The sequence below is a fragment of the Centruroides sculpturatus genome, unplaced genomic scaffold, assembly GCF_000671375.1.
Source record: "Centruroides sculpturatus isolate CEXI.00-Female unplaced genomic scaffold, Cexi_2.0 scaffold1225, whole genome shotgun sequence".
In the NCBI taxonomy this organism is placed as follows: domain Eukaryota; kingdom Metazoa; phylum Arthropoda; class Arachnida; order Scorpiones; family Buthidae; genus Centruroides; species Centruroides sculpturatus.
The window spans coordinates 34,345-50,201 of NW_019385655.1; the positions used below are offsets into that span (position 1 = coordinate 34,345).

General features: G+C 32.9%; 1 protein-coding gene and 2 non-coding genes across 3 annotated transcripts; 2 read left to right on the forward strand and 1 right to left on the reverse strand.

Moving 5' to 3' along the window:
* The first annotated feature begins 1,041 nt into the window (after positions 1 to 1,041).
* Positions 1,042 to 1,115, forward strand: Trnat-ugu. The gene has a single exon. It is a non-coding gene; the product is annotated as a tRNA-Thr (tRNA).
* Positions 1,116 to 2,291: 1,176 nt separating this feature from the next.
* Positions 2,292 to 2,365, reverse strand: Trnat-ugu. The gene has a single exon. It is a non-coding gene; the product is annotated as a tRNA-Thr (tRNA).
* Positions 2,366 to 5,161: 2,796 nt separating this feature from the next.
* LOC111640905 (toxin CsEv4) lies at positions 5,162 to 6,590 on the forward strand. The gene is made up of 2 exons (XM_023387000.1): positions 5,162 to 5,232; positions 5,774 to 6,590. The coding sequence occupies exons 1-2, from the start codon at positions 5,190 to 5,192 to the stop codon at positions 5,992 to 5,994; spliced, it is 264 nt and encodes an 87-aa protein (XP_023242768.1). The 5' UTR covers positions 5,162 to 5,189; the 3' UTR covers positions 5,995 to 6,590.
* The last annotated feature ends 9,267 nt before the right edge of the window (positions 6,591 to 15,857 follow it).

Genomic DNA, 15,857 nt, shown 5'->3' on the forward strand with positions numbered 1-15,857 from the left:
GAAAATAAAAAACAACATTTATCAAAACTCATTACATTAGATCTTATTATTAAACCAATAGTAAAAATCTAAATTGTTTTTTAAGCATTTTTGTCACTCTGATTCAATAGCTGACATTGTACTTTGGCACTCAGTGCAAATGACAAGCAACTTGCTATGTTTGGTATTTTCTCAATGTGTTTATGAAAGTCAGCCATTTTGAATTAAAATAAACTTAAATTATTTTTATTCACATTGATTATTATATCTATATTATAAATAATAAATGTGGTCACATTATAGTTATTTTTACAATAAAAAAAACTATATAAATATTTGTAAAATTTTAAAAAAACGTAATTAATACTGTGGGGTGTTAGGACACCCCACTGAAAACTCTTGTTTTTCTCTTACTGGAATTTCTGCAGCATCGTAGTAATTTCTGAGCATGCTCTATACATAAAATCATGAAGCTACTGAAGAGGACACAAATATTTCTTGCGAAATCTATGAATAGTGCAACTTTTAAAATGTTGGGGTGGCGAAACACCCCACTGCACTAGCCCAGGGTTAAGAACAGAAACATTGATACTATGGCAATAGTAGCTTATTTCGTTTGGTTCATTTATAAAGTTGTATAAAGTAACATCAACAAATATCGTTACATACAAAGACAAACAAATGTGCACAATAATCATAAAATTTTCTTTATATTTTAATAGAATTCCTAAGAACTGACTGTTTCGGTCTTAATTTCTTAATTTATTTGCAATTGCAACGAATCTATTTTTATTCAAGAATTTATGACTTTGAACGAAGAAAACATTTCTTTAATTATAGAGAAAACCTGTTCAGTTTTATAAACAATTTTATACATTATGTTATTTAAAAATAAAATAATGTATAAAATCACGGCATCCATTTGATAGGAACTAGTTTTTTGGCTATCTGCCTTTAAACTTTCNAATAATATAAAAAGATTCTTTAAACAGAAATGATAACATTTAGAAAATTCCATTCTATCTACAAACGAAATGCTCGCGGAAAGTAATATGATCGAGTGGTGCCGTGGCTTAGTTGGTTAAAGCGCCTGTCTTGTAAACAGGAGATTGCGAGTTCGAATCTCGTCGGTGCCTTAATTTGTTTTGTTGTTTCTATTTGTTTACATTGGCATTTACAAAGTCGAGAAACCCTAAAATTTGGTGAAAAGTTTTGCCAACACGAGAAACTTGGCAAATCATGCCACGAAAGTTAAAACTTTTTTTATAAACATTAAAAATTTTAAATACTTACATCATAAAGAATGATAAATGTAAATAATGCAAAATATATAGATCTCCTTACTGAAAATTATTACTTTATCATCAGATTNTATTTTATTTGCAATTGCAACGAATCGCTTTATTTTTATTGAAGAATTTATGACTCTGAACAAAGAAAATATTCATTTAATTACAGAGAAAACCTGTTGAGTTTTATGAATAATTTTATAGATTATGTTATTTAAAAATAAAATAATGTATAAAATCACGGCATCCATTTGATAGGAACTAGTTTTTTGGCTATCTGCCTTTAAACTTTCGCAGTGTTAGAGTTAGAATTTACCCAATTACAATTTTTTTATACTTTAACATATGAGTTTATCAATTTGTTTATTTATTATCTATTGATTTGTTAATTTACTAATTATTGTTATTTTTATTATGTTTTTATATAGGCCTATACTAAAAAAAATTTTTCTANAATGTAAATAATGCAAAATATATAGATCTCCTTACTGAAAATTATTACTTTATCATCAGATTTATGCAAACGAGTAATAAAGAGAAGGAAACAGTTGCTTAATATTATTTATCCCTAAAACCTGACATCGATCGTCAAGCGCGGCTACCTTGTAAACGACGTTTGACGTTCACGTTTTAGAGATGCAAACTTAGGCCGCAACCTCGCTAATATCATTCTTACACCTAAAGTCACTATATTACTTTTACTTTGGATACGTTCGTAGTGTTATTTCGTTAAAATCGTACAATTATAATTGACCATTACCGTAACGCGATCACTTTGTGTATCGATTCACAGAGCTTTTCCTCTTCGGTTTGAAATAGTATTTACGAACAGAGAATAATTTTACTGTGTTGAAGTTTGTAAGGAACTACGCTTTTAGCCACAATCTGGAATCAGACTACTGAAATAAACTACAAAATGCAATTTTCTTGCGAAAATTGTCTAAAGTGTTATGTCAACCACATTCCAGTTACAACGAAGTCGTTAGAAATAGAAAAAACAAATAGAAACAACAAAACAAATTAAGGCACCGACGAGATTCGAACTCGCAATCTCCTGTTTACAAGACAGGCGCTTTAACCAACTAAGCTACGGCACCACTCGATCATATTACTTTCCGCGAGCATTTCGTTTGTAGATAGAATGGAATTTTCTAANATTATTTTATTTCTAAATAACATAATGTATAAAATTGTTTATAAAACTGAACAGGTTTTCTCTGTAATTAAAGAAATGTTTTCTTCATTCAAAGTCATAAATTCTTCAATAAAAATAAAGCGACTCGTTGCAATTGCAAATAAATTAGGAAATTTAAGACCGAAACGGTCAGATGTTTAAAATTCTATTGAATTATAAAGACAATTTTATGATTATTGTACACATTTGTTTGTCTCTGTATGTAAGGCCATTCTTTTACTTCAAAATCATTTATTCGATCAATCACAAAATCACAACAAAGAAATTAAGAAACTTTCAATCAAAATGGCTGTAAATACAGTAGAACCTCGATTATCCGGACCTCTATTATCCGAATTTTCGATTATCCGGATTGTTAAAAATAAACAAAAATTTTACGAATTTGTTGATTTGCACTTGGCGAATTACGACACTGTTTATGTACGTGATAAAATTCATAACTCTTTTTATTTCAACAACGTCTCACCCAGCACAGTGGTCGTAAACTCTTAAATATATTTTACGTAGTAATAAAAATATAACTTGACATACGTATTTATAAATAATTTATATTCAAATTATATTATTTCTATGCTGAAGGGAGACGTAAGGCATGGACGACGTCGGCCACCGCCTATGCCTGGCGGTCCGATGGGCCTCGCGCCTCGAAGGTTTATATTACTTAAAAGCCGCGAACGAGACGAAAAAATTTTACTCGTCATAAAACGATAAATAGTTTGTCAAATTTTTATTCACAAAAATGCAGTTTCAACTGCTTTTTATTTTATAAAATCCGTCTTCTTGCGCCACCAGAAGGCCTTTTAAACAATAGGAGGTCTGTAAGCGTTGGTCAGTAGTAGTCGAAATGCAATACGAACGTTTGTTTCTTGAAAATTTGATCACGATTTAAATACTGTATTTATTTTTAATATTACCGATATGTCATCGAAAAGAAAACGTGTTATATTATCATTAAAAGACAAATTAAAATATTTGTTTCGATTATCCGGATTTTTCCTTATCCGGACTACCTTCACACCCAATTAGTCCGGATAATCGAGGTTCTACTGTATTCTGTAATTTCCAATTATATAACGATATAAAATTAAAATGCTAGCAAAAAATTAAAGCAACTAATTTAGTTGAATTACGATAAAAAATCTCTATTTAAAAAGAAATACTTAAATTTAAAATACATTAATACGCATTTGCTCAACGTTAAAATATGCATGGCTCCATCTCTTACGGGACTTTACTCACAACTGATTTTTATGTTACTAATTATTACAAAAAGACATAATTGTTCAGGAAAAAAAAGCTTTTAAAAATATTGCAAATGCCAATAAGAAATAAAAATTTTCATTAAGTTTATCTCCACTCCAGATATAGGCCTAATGTATGACCTCCCTCTATCTCCTCGCTCTCTATTTTTCTGATAATCAATACTTTTGACTTATTCTCATTTATCTATATATATATATAATTGCTTGTCCTGACTGCCCAATTCACTGATTCATCATCGCCCAGAGCAAACCGCTCAACTTAAAGAAATGAAATTTGGTACACAGTTAGGGTACTTCATGAAAACGCTCACTAAAAAGGAATTTTTCGAAATTCCCCCGCGAGGGAGAGAGGGAGAGGATTAAGTCTTAACCGGAAAACGGCTTCTACCGTACTATTTTAGATGCGATTTTTTGTTTTTATTTGCGTTTTAGTATGGTATACCATGGGAATGCACACTAAGAAGGGATTTATCGAAATTCCCCCGCGTGGAGGAGAGAGGATTAAGTTTTAACCGGAAAAACGGCTTATGCTGTACTAATTTAGATGCGATTTTTTGTTACGTTTCATCTTTATTAAGTACTTAAGTGTATTAATTTAATAACATTTCAGACATTGCTATAAATATTTTTATATTTTTCGATTTTTTAACCAAATGTTCGAACCTTTTTAAGTTATAGAACGATTGTAAACGTTCCAGAAAATTGATCAAATTCAAAATAGTTTGTTTGATTCTCAGCAATTCTCATCATTCTCAGCGATAGGTGTTATATAACAATTACTATGGTTGTTGAAATACTGAATATAAATGGGGTTTGCTTGCAAAACCTTTGCGGGCGAAGTCGCGGGTAACAGATAGTTCTACATAAAACTGCAAGACAGTAAAGAATTTTGAAGTTTTTACAGGAAGAAATTCAAAGTTTAAATCTTCACTTTCATTGTAATAAAGTTCCATTTCGATTAGAAATCGCAAATTGATTTTTTTTCAAGAATCTTTGTCAATAATTACGTGAAATATTTCATGTATGCAGACTTTGAAAAAATCCTTGACAGAGGATAGGTTAGTGGTCTCGATTAAACGAAAAAATCACAAGATATTATTACATGCCTCTAAACATGAAATATCTAAATGATCGTGAAGTGTTCCAAGAACTTGTTCGACTTAAAATAAAATAAGTAGGCCTAATTTTTATTTTTAAAAATTTAAGGACATTTCTGTATTCATTTATATTTCACATAAACATTTCTGTAATCAATACGAATTTAATTCCTTCTCCAAATAGAGAAATTTGAAAAATGTGACCTCTCTGTTTAATGGCTCGTTAATGTTGTTATAATTGGTGAAAACAGATGGATCGAGCATGCAGAATCCACGTGTACGCGTTGTACCTGTATCATTGGATATGTATAAATATCGACTTCTGCTCATGGTGACTCATTCTAAACTCGTTTAGATAGCTTCGAAGATGAACTCGTTGTTGATGATCGCTGCTTGTTTGGTCCTGATCGGTGAGTATGAACTTATAATTGATTAAATTGGTTGTTAATTTTATAAATGGCATAATTTAGAATCGTTATAAATTATTAACAAGTTATGAAATTCGCGTTATATTTATTACAATATATTGTATTTTTTTTTTTGTTTTTTTGTGCAAATGAAAATATTCGCAGATAACTTGTTCTTTCACATAGCCTATGACTTAAATCGAAATTCATATTTACAGAAATATTTCGTTGAATAATTATAGAACTTCAGATAAACTCATTCTTGTGTTCTAGGAATTGGAACAATTTGTATTAAATTGTTCGAAATGGCATAAATTCTATATTTATTAAATACAAACTTACGAATGACACATCATGTTTCTAGTGTTTAAAATAGCATATTTATAATCAGGACTGTTTTCAGTTTTTATAGTTTATGTGATACAATAATTATGTACTTTTTTGACACATTTTCAGTGCAAAGCATAAAATATTTTAATTTTATTGTATTAATAGGTGTTATTTCTTACAATTGAACAAGACTATTTCTTTGTATTTGTCGCAGGAACAGTGTGCGCAAAGGAAGGTTATATGGTGAACAAGAGCACGGGCTGCAGATACAGTTGCCCGAAAACGGGAGAAAGCGTTTACTGCGATAAGGAATGCAAAGCGAAGAACCAAGGAGGTAGTTACGGCTTTTGCCAATATTCTAACTGTTGGTGCGAAGGTTTGCCCGAAAGTACACCGACTTGGCCCCTTGATGATAAACCATGCGACAAAAAATAATGGCAACGTCTTTTCATTGTCCAACAACAAAAATATTATTACTCTTCTTAATTGCAATTAAACGAAATAAAATGTAATACCTTCATCTAAAATATCTTTATTATGTGATATACAGTTTACAGAATACAGAAGTATTATGAATATTTTTCGTACGAAATCGTTTAACTTTAAATTATAAAATATAATGCCCTATGTTTATTTTCCTTCTATGAATGAATCTAGCCAAGTTGATCCGAAAGACAGACAGGACCCAATTAACTTGTTTATTAGCCTAAATTTAGATTTATAAAACTCTCTTAAATATAAATGTCAGGGGCTAGCCGGGGATACGGTGTTGGTAAAACTCATGTACCGCTTAATCGGCTGTGCTGTTGAAGAAACAGGCCCGCGGTTGTCTACGGATAGCTTCCTAAGACGTTTATTATGACCAGAGATTCTTGTGAACTGTAAGGACATTGGTTTTTCCTGACACCAGATGCCCAAGTTGCAGACTATCACGCATTTGTGAGGAATTTCAAGTAAGAGAGTCGCGAGTAAGTGGAGTAGACGAAGACATTGGATTTAGTCATTAAAAAGAAGGATAGGCAGGGTCAGACTTTCAGATGTGTGCAACGATTCTCGAACGAATAGGTGTGTACGTGTGCTGATCTTTGTAATTATAAATTGTGAATACTTGTGACTAATATTATTTTCTTTCTTATTTTGCGCATGTTATAAGTTATAAATAAATATAAACAAACAACAGTAACCGGATAACATTAAATCTAAATACCAAAATNTCGTACGAAATCGTTTAACTTTAAATTATAAATATAATGCCCTATGTTTATTCTCTTTCTATGAATGAATCTAGCCAAGTTGATCCGAAAAACAGACAGGACCCAATTAACTCGTTTATTAGCCTAAATTTAGATTTATAAAATTCTCTTAAATATAAATGTCAGGGGCTAACCGGGGATACGGTGTTGGTAAAACTCATGTACTGCTTAATCGGCTGTGCTGTTGGAGAAACAGGCCCGCGATTGTCTACGGATGGCTTCCTAAGACGTTTATTATGACCAGAGACTCTTGTGAACTGTAGGACATTGGTTTTTCACGACACCAGATGCCCAAGTTGCAGACTATCACGCATTTGTAAGGAATTTCGAGTAAGAGAGTCGCGAGTAAGTGGAGTATACGAAGGCATTGGATTTAGTCATTAATGAGACCATGTTATAAACAAATTAATTTAATTGAATCAAACGACATAATAATACAATTAATAGGATTACAAATTATATATTCTAGACCTATCACGCGGAGAGAAATAAACTATCTAACTTAATCTTAATTAATACTATTTAACAGCTAGACATAGAGTGCGAAAAAGAAACGAACACAATGACGAACTAGATGAGACAAACAGACTGATAGAGACAACAAGCAAGACACCAAAAATTTTACTTTTATTTATTTATTTATTTATATTTATTTATTTATTAGCTGCAACTACCCGCTTCGTTGGGTTTTTATTTGTTCGTACATTTATATGAAATATAGTTTTATATATATATGTATATAAGCCCGGTGTTGCTCGGGCAAAAAGTAACAATAGCGAAGATTTATATAATTACATTAGCTGCAAGGACCCGCTTCGATGGGTTTTTATTTGTAGGCAAAAATTAACGATAGTGAAGATTAAGATAATTACATTATAGCCAATCTTACCCATTTTCACAGAATGCAAGAATTAGGTCCCCCGTTTCCAGATTAATTAGAAAATTTTTACGTCCAGTCAAACGAACTATTCTCAATTTGATCAATTTTCTGGAACGTTTACAATCATTCTATAATCGAACCAATTCGAATTTAAATTCGAATACAAATTCGAATTTGTATTTCGATTTTAAAAAATTCTAAATTTTTAAAATCGAAATAGAAAATCTTCCACTTTTAATTATTTTCAAGCCCATATCTCCCGAACCCCTTATAGCTATCGAGACACAACCACCATAGTGCACGAATGGAGAATTGGGGCTACTACCATATACAAACACCATTCATGTGCGATGTGTAGTTTTTGCTAAAAAGTGACATATAGCGATACACACGTCCATTTATATATATATGTTACAGTCAAAACCCGTTGTTAGTTATAACGCGTTTTTACTAGTTGAAACTGGTTTATACTAATTGTCTTTGTTAAAACCCGTTTTGTCTAGTTGAAACTAGTTTATACTTGATGTCTTTGTTAAAATCCGTTTTGTCTAGTAAAAACTAGAATTTACTGCTAGTCAAAAATGAATTTGAGTTAAAACTAGTTTTAACTCAAACTGTTGAAAACAATACTAATAAATAGTAATAAACAATATGAGTAAATAAGTTATATTATAAATACGCTTATGACGTATATTAGGATAAATAAAATTATCAAAACGAATTATAATGTTCAGATAAACATAAGAAAATAAATAAATAAATTAATTAATGTTTAGTAGTTCATAGCTGTGCAGAAGAGCTCTTGGAGTACATTGCAGATGTGTACTTTAAAGTCTTTAGTTCTAAGCAGAACTTTATGTGTCAGTGAATATCACTTGGACCCAATAAAATCAGTGTTCAGAACAGTCCTTATAAAAGTTAGTGGTTTGAAAGTTACTACAAACATCTATAAACAGTTTGAAGATATATGTGTAGATTTATTGAAAAGAAACAAGGTTGAGCCATCAATAAGCCGAATGCCCAGCGAAGGTTAAGGTATGTCGATTATGCTGCTGTTGTGCAGATCATCTAAGCACAAAGGAAACATAGCNCGTGGTTCAGACATTATTAATTAAGCATATTATTCCCCAATATACCTTGAAAGTTTTTAAAATGCTATTCTACAATTGTAAATAATTTTCAAAAACATCATATAAATGTTAACTGAGCAGCAAAAGATTAACATATTTTAATTCACTTGTGACCACTAACTTTTATCACATAAACAAATGTTATGTTTTTCAGAAAGATTTCGATCATTGGACATTTTTTATCCAAACCTTTATATTGGACATCCTCAATATTTTCGATTCAAAAATGATTAATCATAAATTTAACAACATTTTCTTATCAATGTTACAGTAAAAAATTGTAAATTTGAGATTTCAGCAATATAAATTCTTACATGAAACAGATGGTTGAAGACATGTTTGTAAGAAGAAAGATTTAAAAGAGATCTATTAATCCAGAACTTACAAGAAATAATTTGTATAGTAAGCATCCATTCACTTATAATTTTGTATTTAATATAATTTGCCGATCATAGAATTTATTTTTGGCAATATTATAAAGTTCATTCATTGAAGTCTTTCCAGTGTTCTTTACAAAATTATAAAAAGTACCATTTACATCCTTTAGTAACGCATAAGGCGAATCAAATTCTTGAATAATTCCTCTATGTAATACCTNGTGAATATCACTTGGACCCAATAAAATCAGTGTTCAGAACAGTCCTTATAAAAGTTAGTGGTTTGAAAGTTACTACAAACATCTATAAACAGTTTGAAGATATATGTGTAGATTTATTGAAAAGAAACAAGGTTGAGCCATCAATAAGCCGAATGCCCAGCGAAGGTTAAGGTATGTCGATTATGCTGCTGTTGTGCAGATCATCTAAGCACAAAGAAAACATAGCTGAACTACATATAAATTGAAAGCCCAGCGAAGTAAGAGTAGGTGAATTTCACTGCTTTAGAGCACATTGAATGAATTAGAGCTCTTAGGTACATAAAGCCCACTTCACAATGCGCTTTGAAGGACCATAAACCACTTTACAAGTTGCATTTGCACTTTGAAGCACCATAAAACACTTACACGTTGCACATTGAACTTTGGAACACCGTAGTACTCCAGCGAGTACATTCTAGTACTCGTTGTAGCATATTGCACATGTAGCAACATAAAACACTAGAAGCACCGTGAAATATTTATAGCACCACACAACAAATCAAAGCACTAAACATACTTAATCACATTGCACTGTAAAGCACATTTTGAAGCACCATAAAGCAATAGAAGCACCATAAGCAGGTTACACGTTAAAGCACTATAAAGCATTAGAAGCACCATAAAACACTAGAGACACCATAAAAAACTAAGCACTATAAAACATATTAAACATTAAAACATTAAGCACGTTGCACGTTAAAGCACCAAAACACATGAAGCACTTTGCACTTGTAGCACCATAAAACACTACTTGCACCATTCGTCACAAAAGTACCAGAAGCACATATAAGCAGGCAGAAACACTTTTAAAACACTGCATGGTTCAAACATTGTGACACACTATTGATGAAAAGCACTTTGAAGCATTAGGAATGCACATTTAAGCACTACAAAACACTTTAAACACACTGAAGTATTAACCAAGCATGGAAACACATTGAAGCTCCAACGAAGGACCTTGAAGCAATTAAAAGCCGATAGGAGTATGGTGGTTACATTCCACACATTGAAATTCTCAGAAGTATGTTTTTCACAAGAGACGGTTAGAGCACAATGAATTTCGTTCAAGCAAGCTGAGAACAAGCACATTAAAGAGGCATATTAAAATTATTGTAAGCAGCACAGCAGAGTCACCACTACAAAGTTATGTCCCATATAAGTCCGCTTGAATGGGCAGAGACTGTAGAGCTCAACTCAGTCAAAGTCTCAGATTAATGAAGGTTCTACATTATCACAGCGTGTACTGTAAGCAAACTGTTGAAGACATACTGCCAGAACTTAAACATCGTTATTTCTCATAGTGGATTAATGTCATAATGCCCAAAGTTGAAATACAGACATTGGTATTTTCAATAGGGGTTAAATGTCATAATGTACAAGTCGATAAAATATAGAATTTCAAAACAGTCACAAAGGCAATGGATAACTCGGTCTACATTCAGTTGTGGCAACTCATAAGTACATCACAACTAGTCAATCAGTCATAGACACTTCCCAATAGTTAAGTAAACCAGAAATAATGCCAGGCTCAAGCGTATAAAGCAATGAGCATCCCACGTATACATATGTAGCCACCACAAAGAAATGAATAAAAGTGATCTCCAGAACAAGATAAATCAGAGGTGGATAGTAATTTAATAAAATATATCAAGAAATAGACAAAGTCATAGTTGCTAACCCTCCGAATTAACTGTCAAATGCAAAATCACACTTTTAAATACAGTGCATTATCAAAATAGAAGCAATAAATACAATTAATCTAATTATAAATAAGTTGGTTTGTTTAGCAAATCGTAAGAATACATTATATAAATTCTTGTCTCTCATAATGTCAGATAATCGGCATGGCCAATCCACACCAATCTCCTCTAATGTTAATCTTAATTCCACTTTCACTCTTTCAAACAGAACGCAGTCGAACAAATAATGTTTCAATCCATCAATAATATGGCATGTAGGGCATTCGTTCGAAGTCCTACCAGTAAACCTGGCAAGATAGCATGCAAATTTTCCGTGATTGGTGAACATTTGAGTCACATAGTAATTTGGTGAATACCGTCTTAAATTATAAAATTGATGTATTGTACATCAGATATAAATTCATAAGTAATGCGATCTCTGTTTTCATTCCATCTATCCTGCCATGCACGTATAGTATCCTCCCATAAAATCTGACGTAGTGTTTGTTGGCTAAGTTTATTATAACTATCTGGCAATGTGAAGCTTTCCGCTGCTTGCTTGGCTAAGAAGTCAGCTTTTTCATTTTCTATTGCTCCCTGGTGGACTCTAATTCAAGAGACGGCATATATACAAGAAGATGAGCGTATCATTCGTCTAATTTCTTCAGCAACAGGGTGTAATTTGACGCTATTTATAATTTTATGGGCAGACAAAGAATTTGTGTGTATGTGGATTAGGACTGTAACTTTCCGTGGACCAGGCACTTGCCAATTGAATAGCATGCATTTCTGCTTGGAAAACAGTGCAACACGTATCTAGTCGTATGGTTTGATTGTGTATTTTAATGTTGTTAAGATATACAACAAAACTGCATCTGACCATATCATTTATTCTAGATCTCTCAGTAAATATATCGATGTCTGCATAGTGAATGTTATTATCATTACTATATATGTGGACATCTGGATGGGTTGTGTCCCAAAAGGGGAATGTCCATTCAACATCATCATGCGTTATATTACGAGTTGATGTTTGTATCAGATCTCTCCATTTAACTAGTTGTAACTTTTTTCGTTGAATAATAATCAGATCTAGAGGTGGTTTCCGCACAATCACTTGAAAACTTTGATTGCTTGTAGTACGGAATGCTTTGGTTATCATAAGTAAAACACGTCTCTGTGATGATATGAGCTTTCTTTTTGTGTGTACTTTAGTTGTAGCCCATCCCCACGTTCCGCATGCATAGGTCATGATAAGGATGTATAAACCTTCATAAATAATGGCCAATGCATCAGAAAAGAGTCCCCAATCTTTTTTAGCGACCTGTGCAAAAGCCTGCAGAATAAGACCAGTACGATTTGTAATATATTCGAGGTGTTTGTCCCAATTAAGTCGGAAGTCAATAACCATTCCTAAATATTTCAAAGTCTTCTCCACTTTTACGGTTCGCCCATTCATAGTAAGATGTGGTGGTCTTCGATATAGATTGGTGTGCCTTGGTTTGTTAAATACTATTCCTTTCGTTTTTGCAGGGTTAAAATAGAACTTATGATTTATCCCCCAACTGTATATCCTTTGTATCATAAGGTTACCTTTACTCTCTAGGCTGCTCTTGAGCGACCACCAATCAACATCATAACATCATCTGCATACGCAAATGAATCTGTTTGGCCAAAATCTTGAGTAAAAAAGAGATCGAAAGTTATATTCCAAAGCAGGGGTCCACAAACGGACCCCTGCGGATATCCTTTTGTTACAGATTTCCTCACATGATGTTGACCGTATTGTAATACCACCACTCTATCTTGTAAATAATCTTGTATGATACCGAAGATATTTCGCGGACACTTGATATGTCGCAGTGGCAGTTTAATGAGTGGCCACCAAGCGTTATCGAATGCTTTGGATATATCCAAACTAATCCTTAATACATATTTATTATTTTCTAGCAGGTGTTTTGTTTTCTTGACCATAGCCTCAATCGCATCTTCTGCCGATCTTTGTGGCCGAAAGCCAAATTGGTCCTCACTGAGACATTTGGTTTTTTTCAACAAACCAAGACAGTTTGTTAGTGATTAGTGTTTCCAATATTTTTCCCAGTATTGATAATAAGGAGATTGGTCTTACATCATCCGAGGATCCTGACTTTGGAACAGAGACAACCCTTGCGACCTTCCAGGAACTTGGGAAAATATCATAATGAAAACATGCTTTCTACAGACGTGTAAGATGTTGTGGTATTGAATCCATAGTTTTATAGCAATATCAGTAGTAATATTATCCAGGCCAGGGGCCTTGCCCTTTTTCAAACTGCAAAAAGCTTGACTGATTTCTCCATCAGAGAAAGATGGCATATTTTCAGTATCTTCTATCAGGTCGGCCTCTGCACGAATATCTCTCTGTAAGTCTGTGTCACTCTCAGAATCGTCTCTTGGGCAGAAGGTCCCCAACTGAGAGGCCAGAGTTTGGATAAGTGTCATTGGCTCATTTTCAGCACATTCAGGAGCATTAATGATTTTAGTTATCCTATGTTTATTACTGCACATTTTCGTAATATAGCCCCATGGATTTTTAGCAGACTCTGTACAAAACTCTCTCCAACTGCACATCTTCTCGGTTTTGATAGTTCGTTTATATAAACGTTGGCTTTCAAGATATGCAGATCTATGTATCCTACGTATTCGATCATCTCTGCATCTTTGATATATTTTCCTGAGATGTCTAGTTGTTTTACGAAGATTTTCTATTTCAGATGTCCACCACGGAACTCTTCTTTTTTGAGGTATCTTTTTTGGAATAAATAAGTCACAAGCATTTGATATTGTAGTGATATTATGATCTATTTGTTGTCTAGCGTCGACTGGATTATCAATGTAGTGTAGTATTAAATGTGTCTCTAAATAATCCTTTAATCCCAACCAGTTTGCTTTGGTTAGAGCATATTTCAAAAAAGGTGAGTATGCAGGAATTCGATCATCACCAGAGTTCGAGAAATGAAAGCTAATAAGCGCATGCCCAGTAAGGCTATCTTCAGCAAGAATTCTCCAATTACTAATTTTTTGTATGTTCTATTACAACCAATTGCGACATCAATCCAGCTTTCACCTCTATGTCAGGTGAAAGTTGGTGGAGACAGTGGATTATTAATTATTATGAAATTATTCCGCATGCAGAACTCTTCCAGCAAGCCATCTCGCATATCGAAAGTATCGCCACCCCAAGCTGGCGAGTGAGCATTCATGTCTCCGGCAATCAAAATGTGTAAACCATGAAAAGCGTCAACAATCCTCTGTACTTCAATGGTTGTCTCTTTAATCCGATGTATTCTTTCGGTAGACTATCTTACAGCATCAGGTAAATGAATTCTTTTATTATATTTTTACATATGCATTTCGAACTGGTTTCATATTTCCAGTTCCTCTTCAGTGCTCTTTAAGGATTTTACACATTTCTTTTTATCCTCAGTTGGATTGTTTTGAATCGCAGTATGACTTAACGATTGAGGTTTTTTCCTTAAAACATATTCCACTAAAACACCAGTATTGGACGTAAAATGTAATATGATGAAAATATTGGGACTCTTTTTTTCCTTTGTTTTAATATTTCTTGAACATTATTCCAATTATCAATTCTGTGCTTAGATCCTCTTTATAATTAAACATTGAGGTTTTCTTCTTTTCCGTATTTTTTTGAAAATATTTTATTAAATACAAATTATGTATTGGAAAAATTCACAAATGTTAATTTACACACGGTAATTCACACACAGTAACTTTTACAACCTTCAGAAGCATAAACACTAAAGATTGTAAAAGATTGTAAAAGTTACTGTATGTGAATTACCGTGTGTAAATTAACATTTGTAAATTTTTACAATACAGCAATATTGAATAGCATGCAGAAATGCATGCTATTCAATTGGCAATTGCCTGGTCCACGGAAAGGAATAGTAATGCTCTAATCCACATAAACACGGATTCCTTGTCTGCCCATAAAATTACAAATAGCGTCAAACTACACCCAGTTGCTGAAGAAATTAGACGAATGATACGCTCGTCTTCTTGTATATATGCCGTCTCTTGGATTCGAGCCCACTAGGAAGCAATAGGAAATGAAAAAGCTGACTTCTTAGCCAAGCAGGCGGCGGAAAACTTCACATTGCCAGTTAGTTATAATAAAGTTAGCCCACAAACCCTACGGCGGATTTTATGGGAGGATACTATTCGTGCATGGCAGGATAGATGGAATGAAAACAGAGATCGCATTACTTATGAATTTATACCTGATATACATCAATTTTATAACTTAAGATGATATTCACCAAATTACTATGTGACTCAAGCGTTCACCGATCACGGAAATTTTGCATGCTATCTTGTCAGGTTTACTGGTAGGACTTCGAACGAATGCCCTACATGCCATAATATTGATGGATCGAAACATTATTTGTTCGACTGCGTTATGTTCGAAAGAGTTAGACTGGAATTAAGATTAACATTAGAGGAGATTGGTGTGGATTGGCCATGCCGATTTTCTGACATTATGAGAGACAAGAATTTATATAATGTATTCTTACGATTTGCTGAACAAACCAACTTATTTATAATTAGATTAATTGTATTTATTGCTTCTATTTTGATAATGCACTGTATTTAAAGGTGTGACTTTGCATTCGACAGTTAATTCGGAGAGTTAGCAACTATGACTTTGTCTATTTC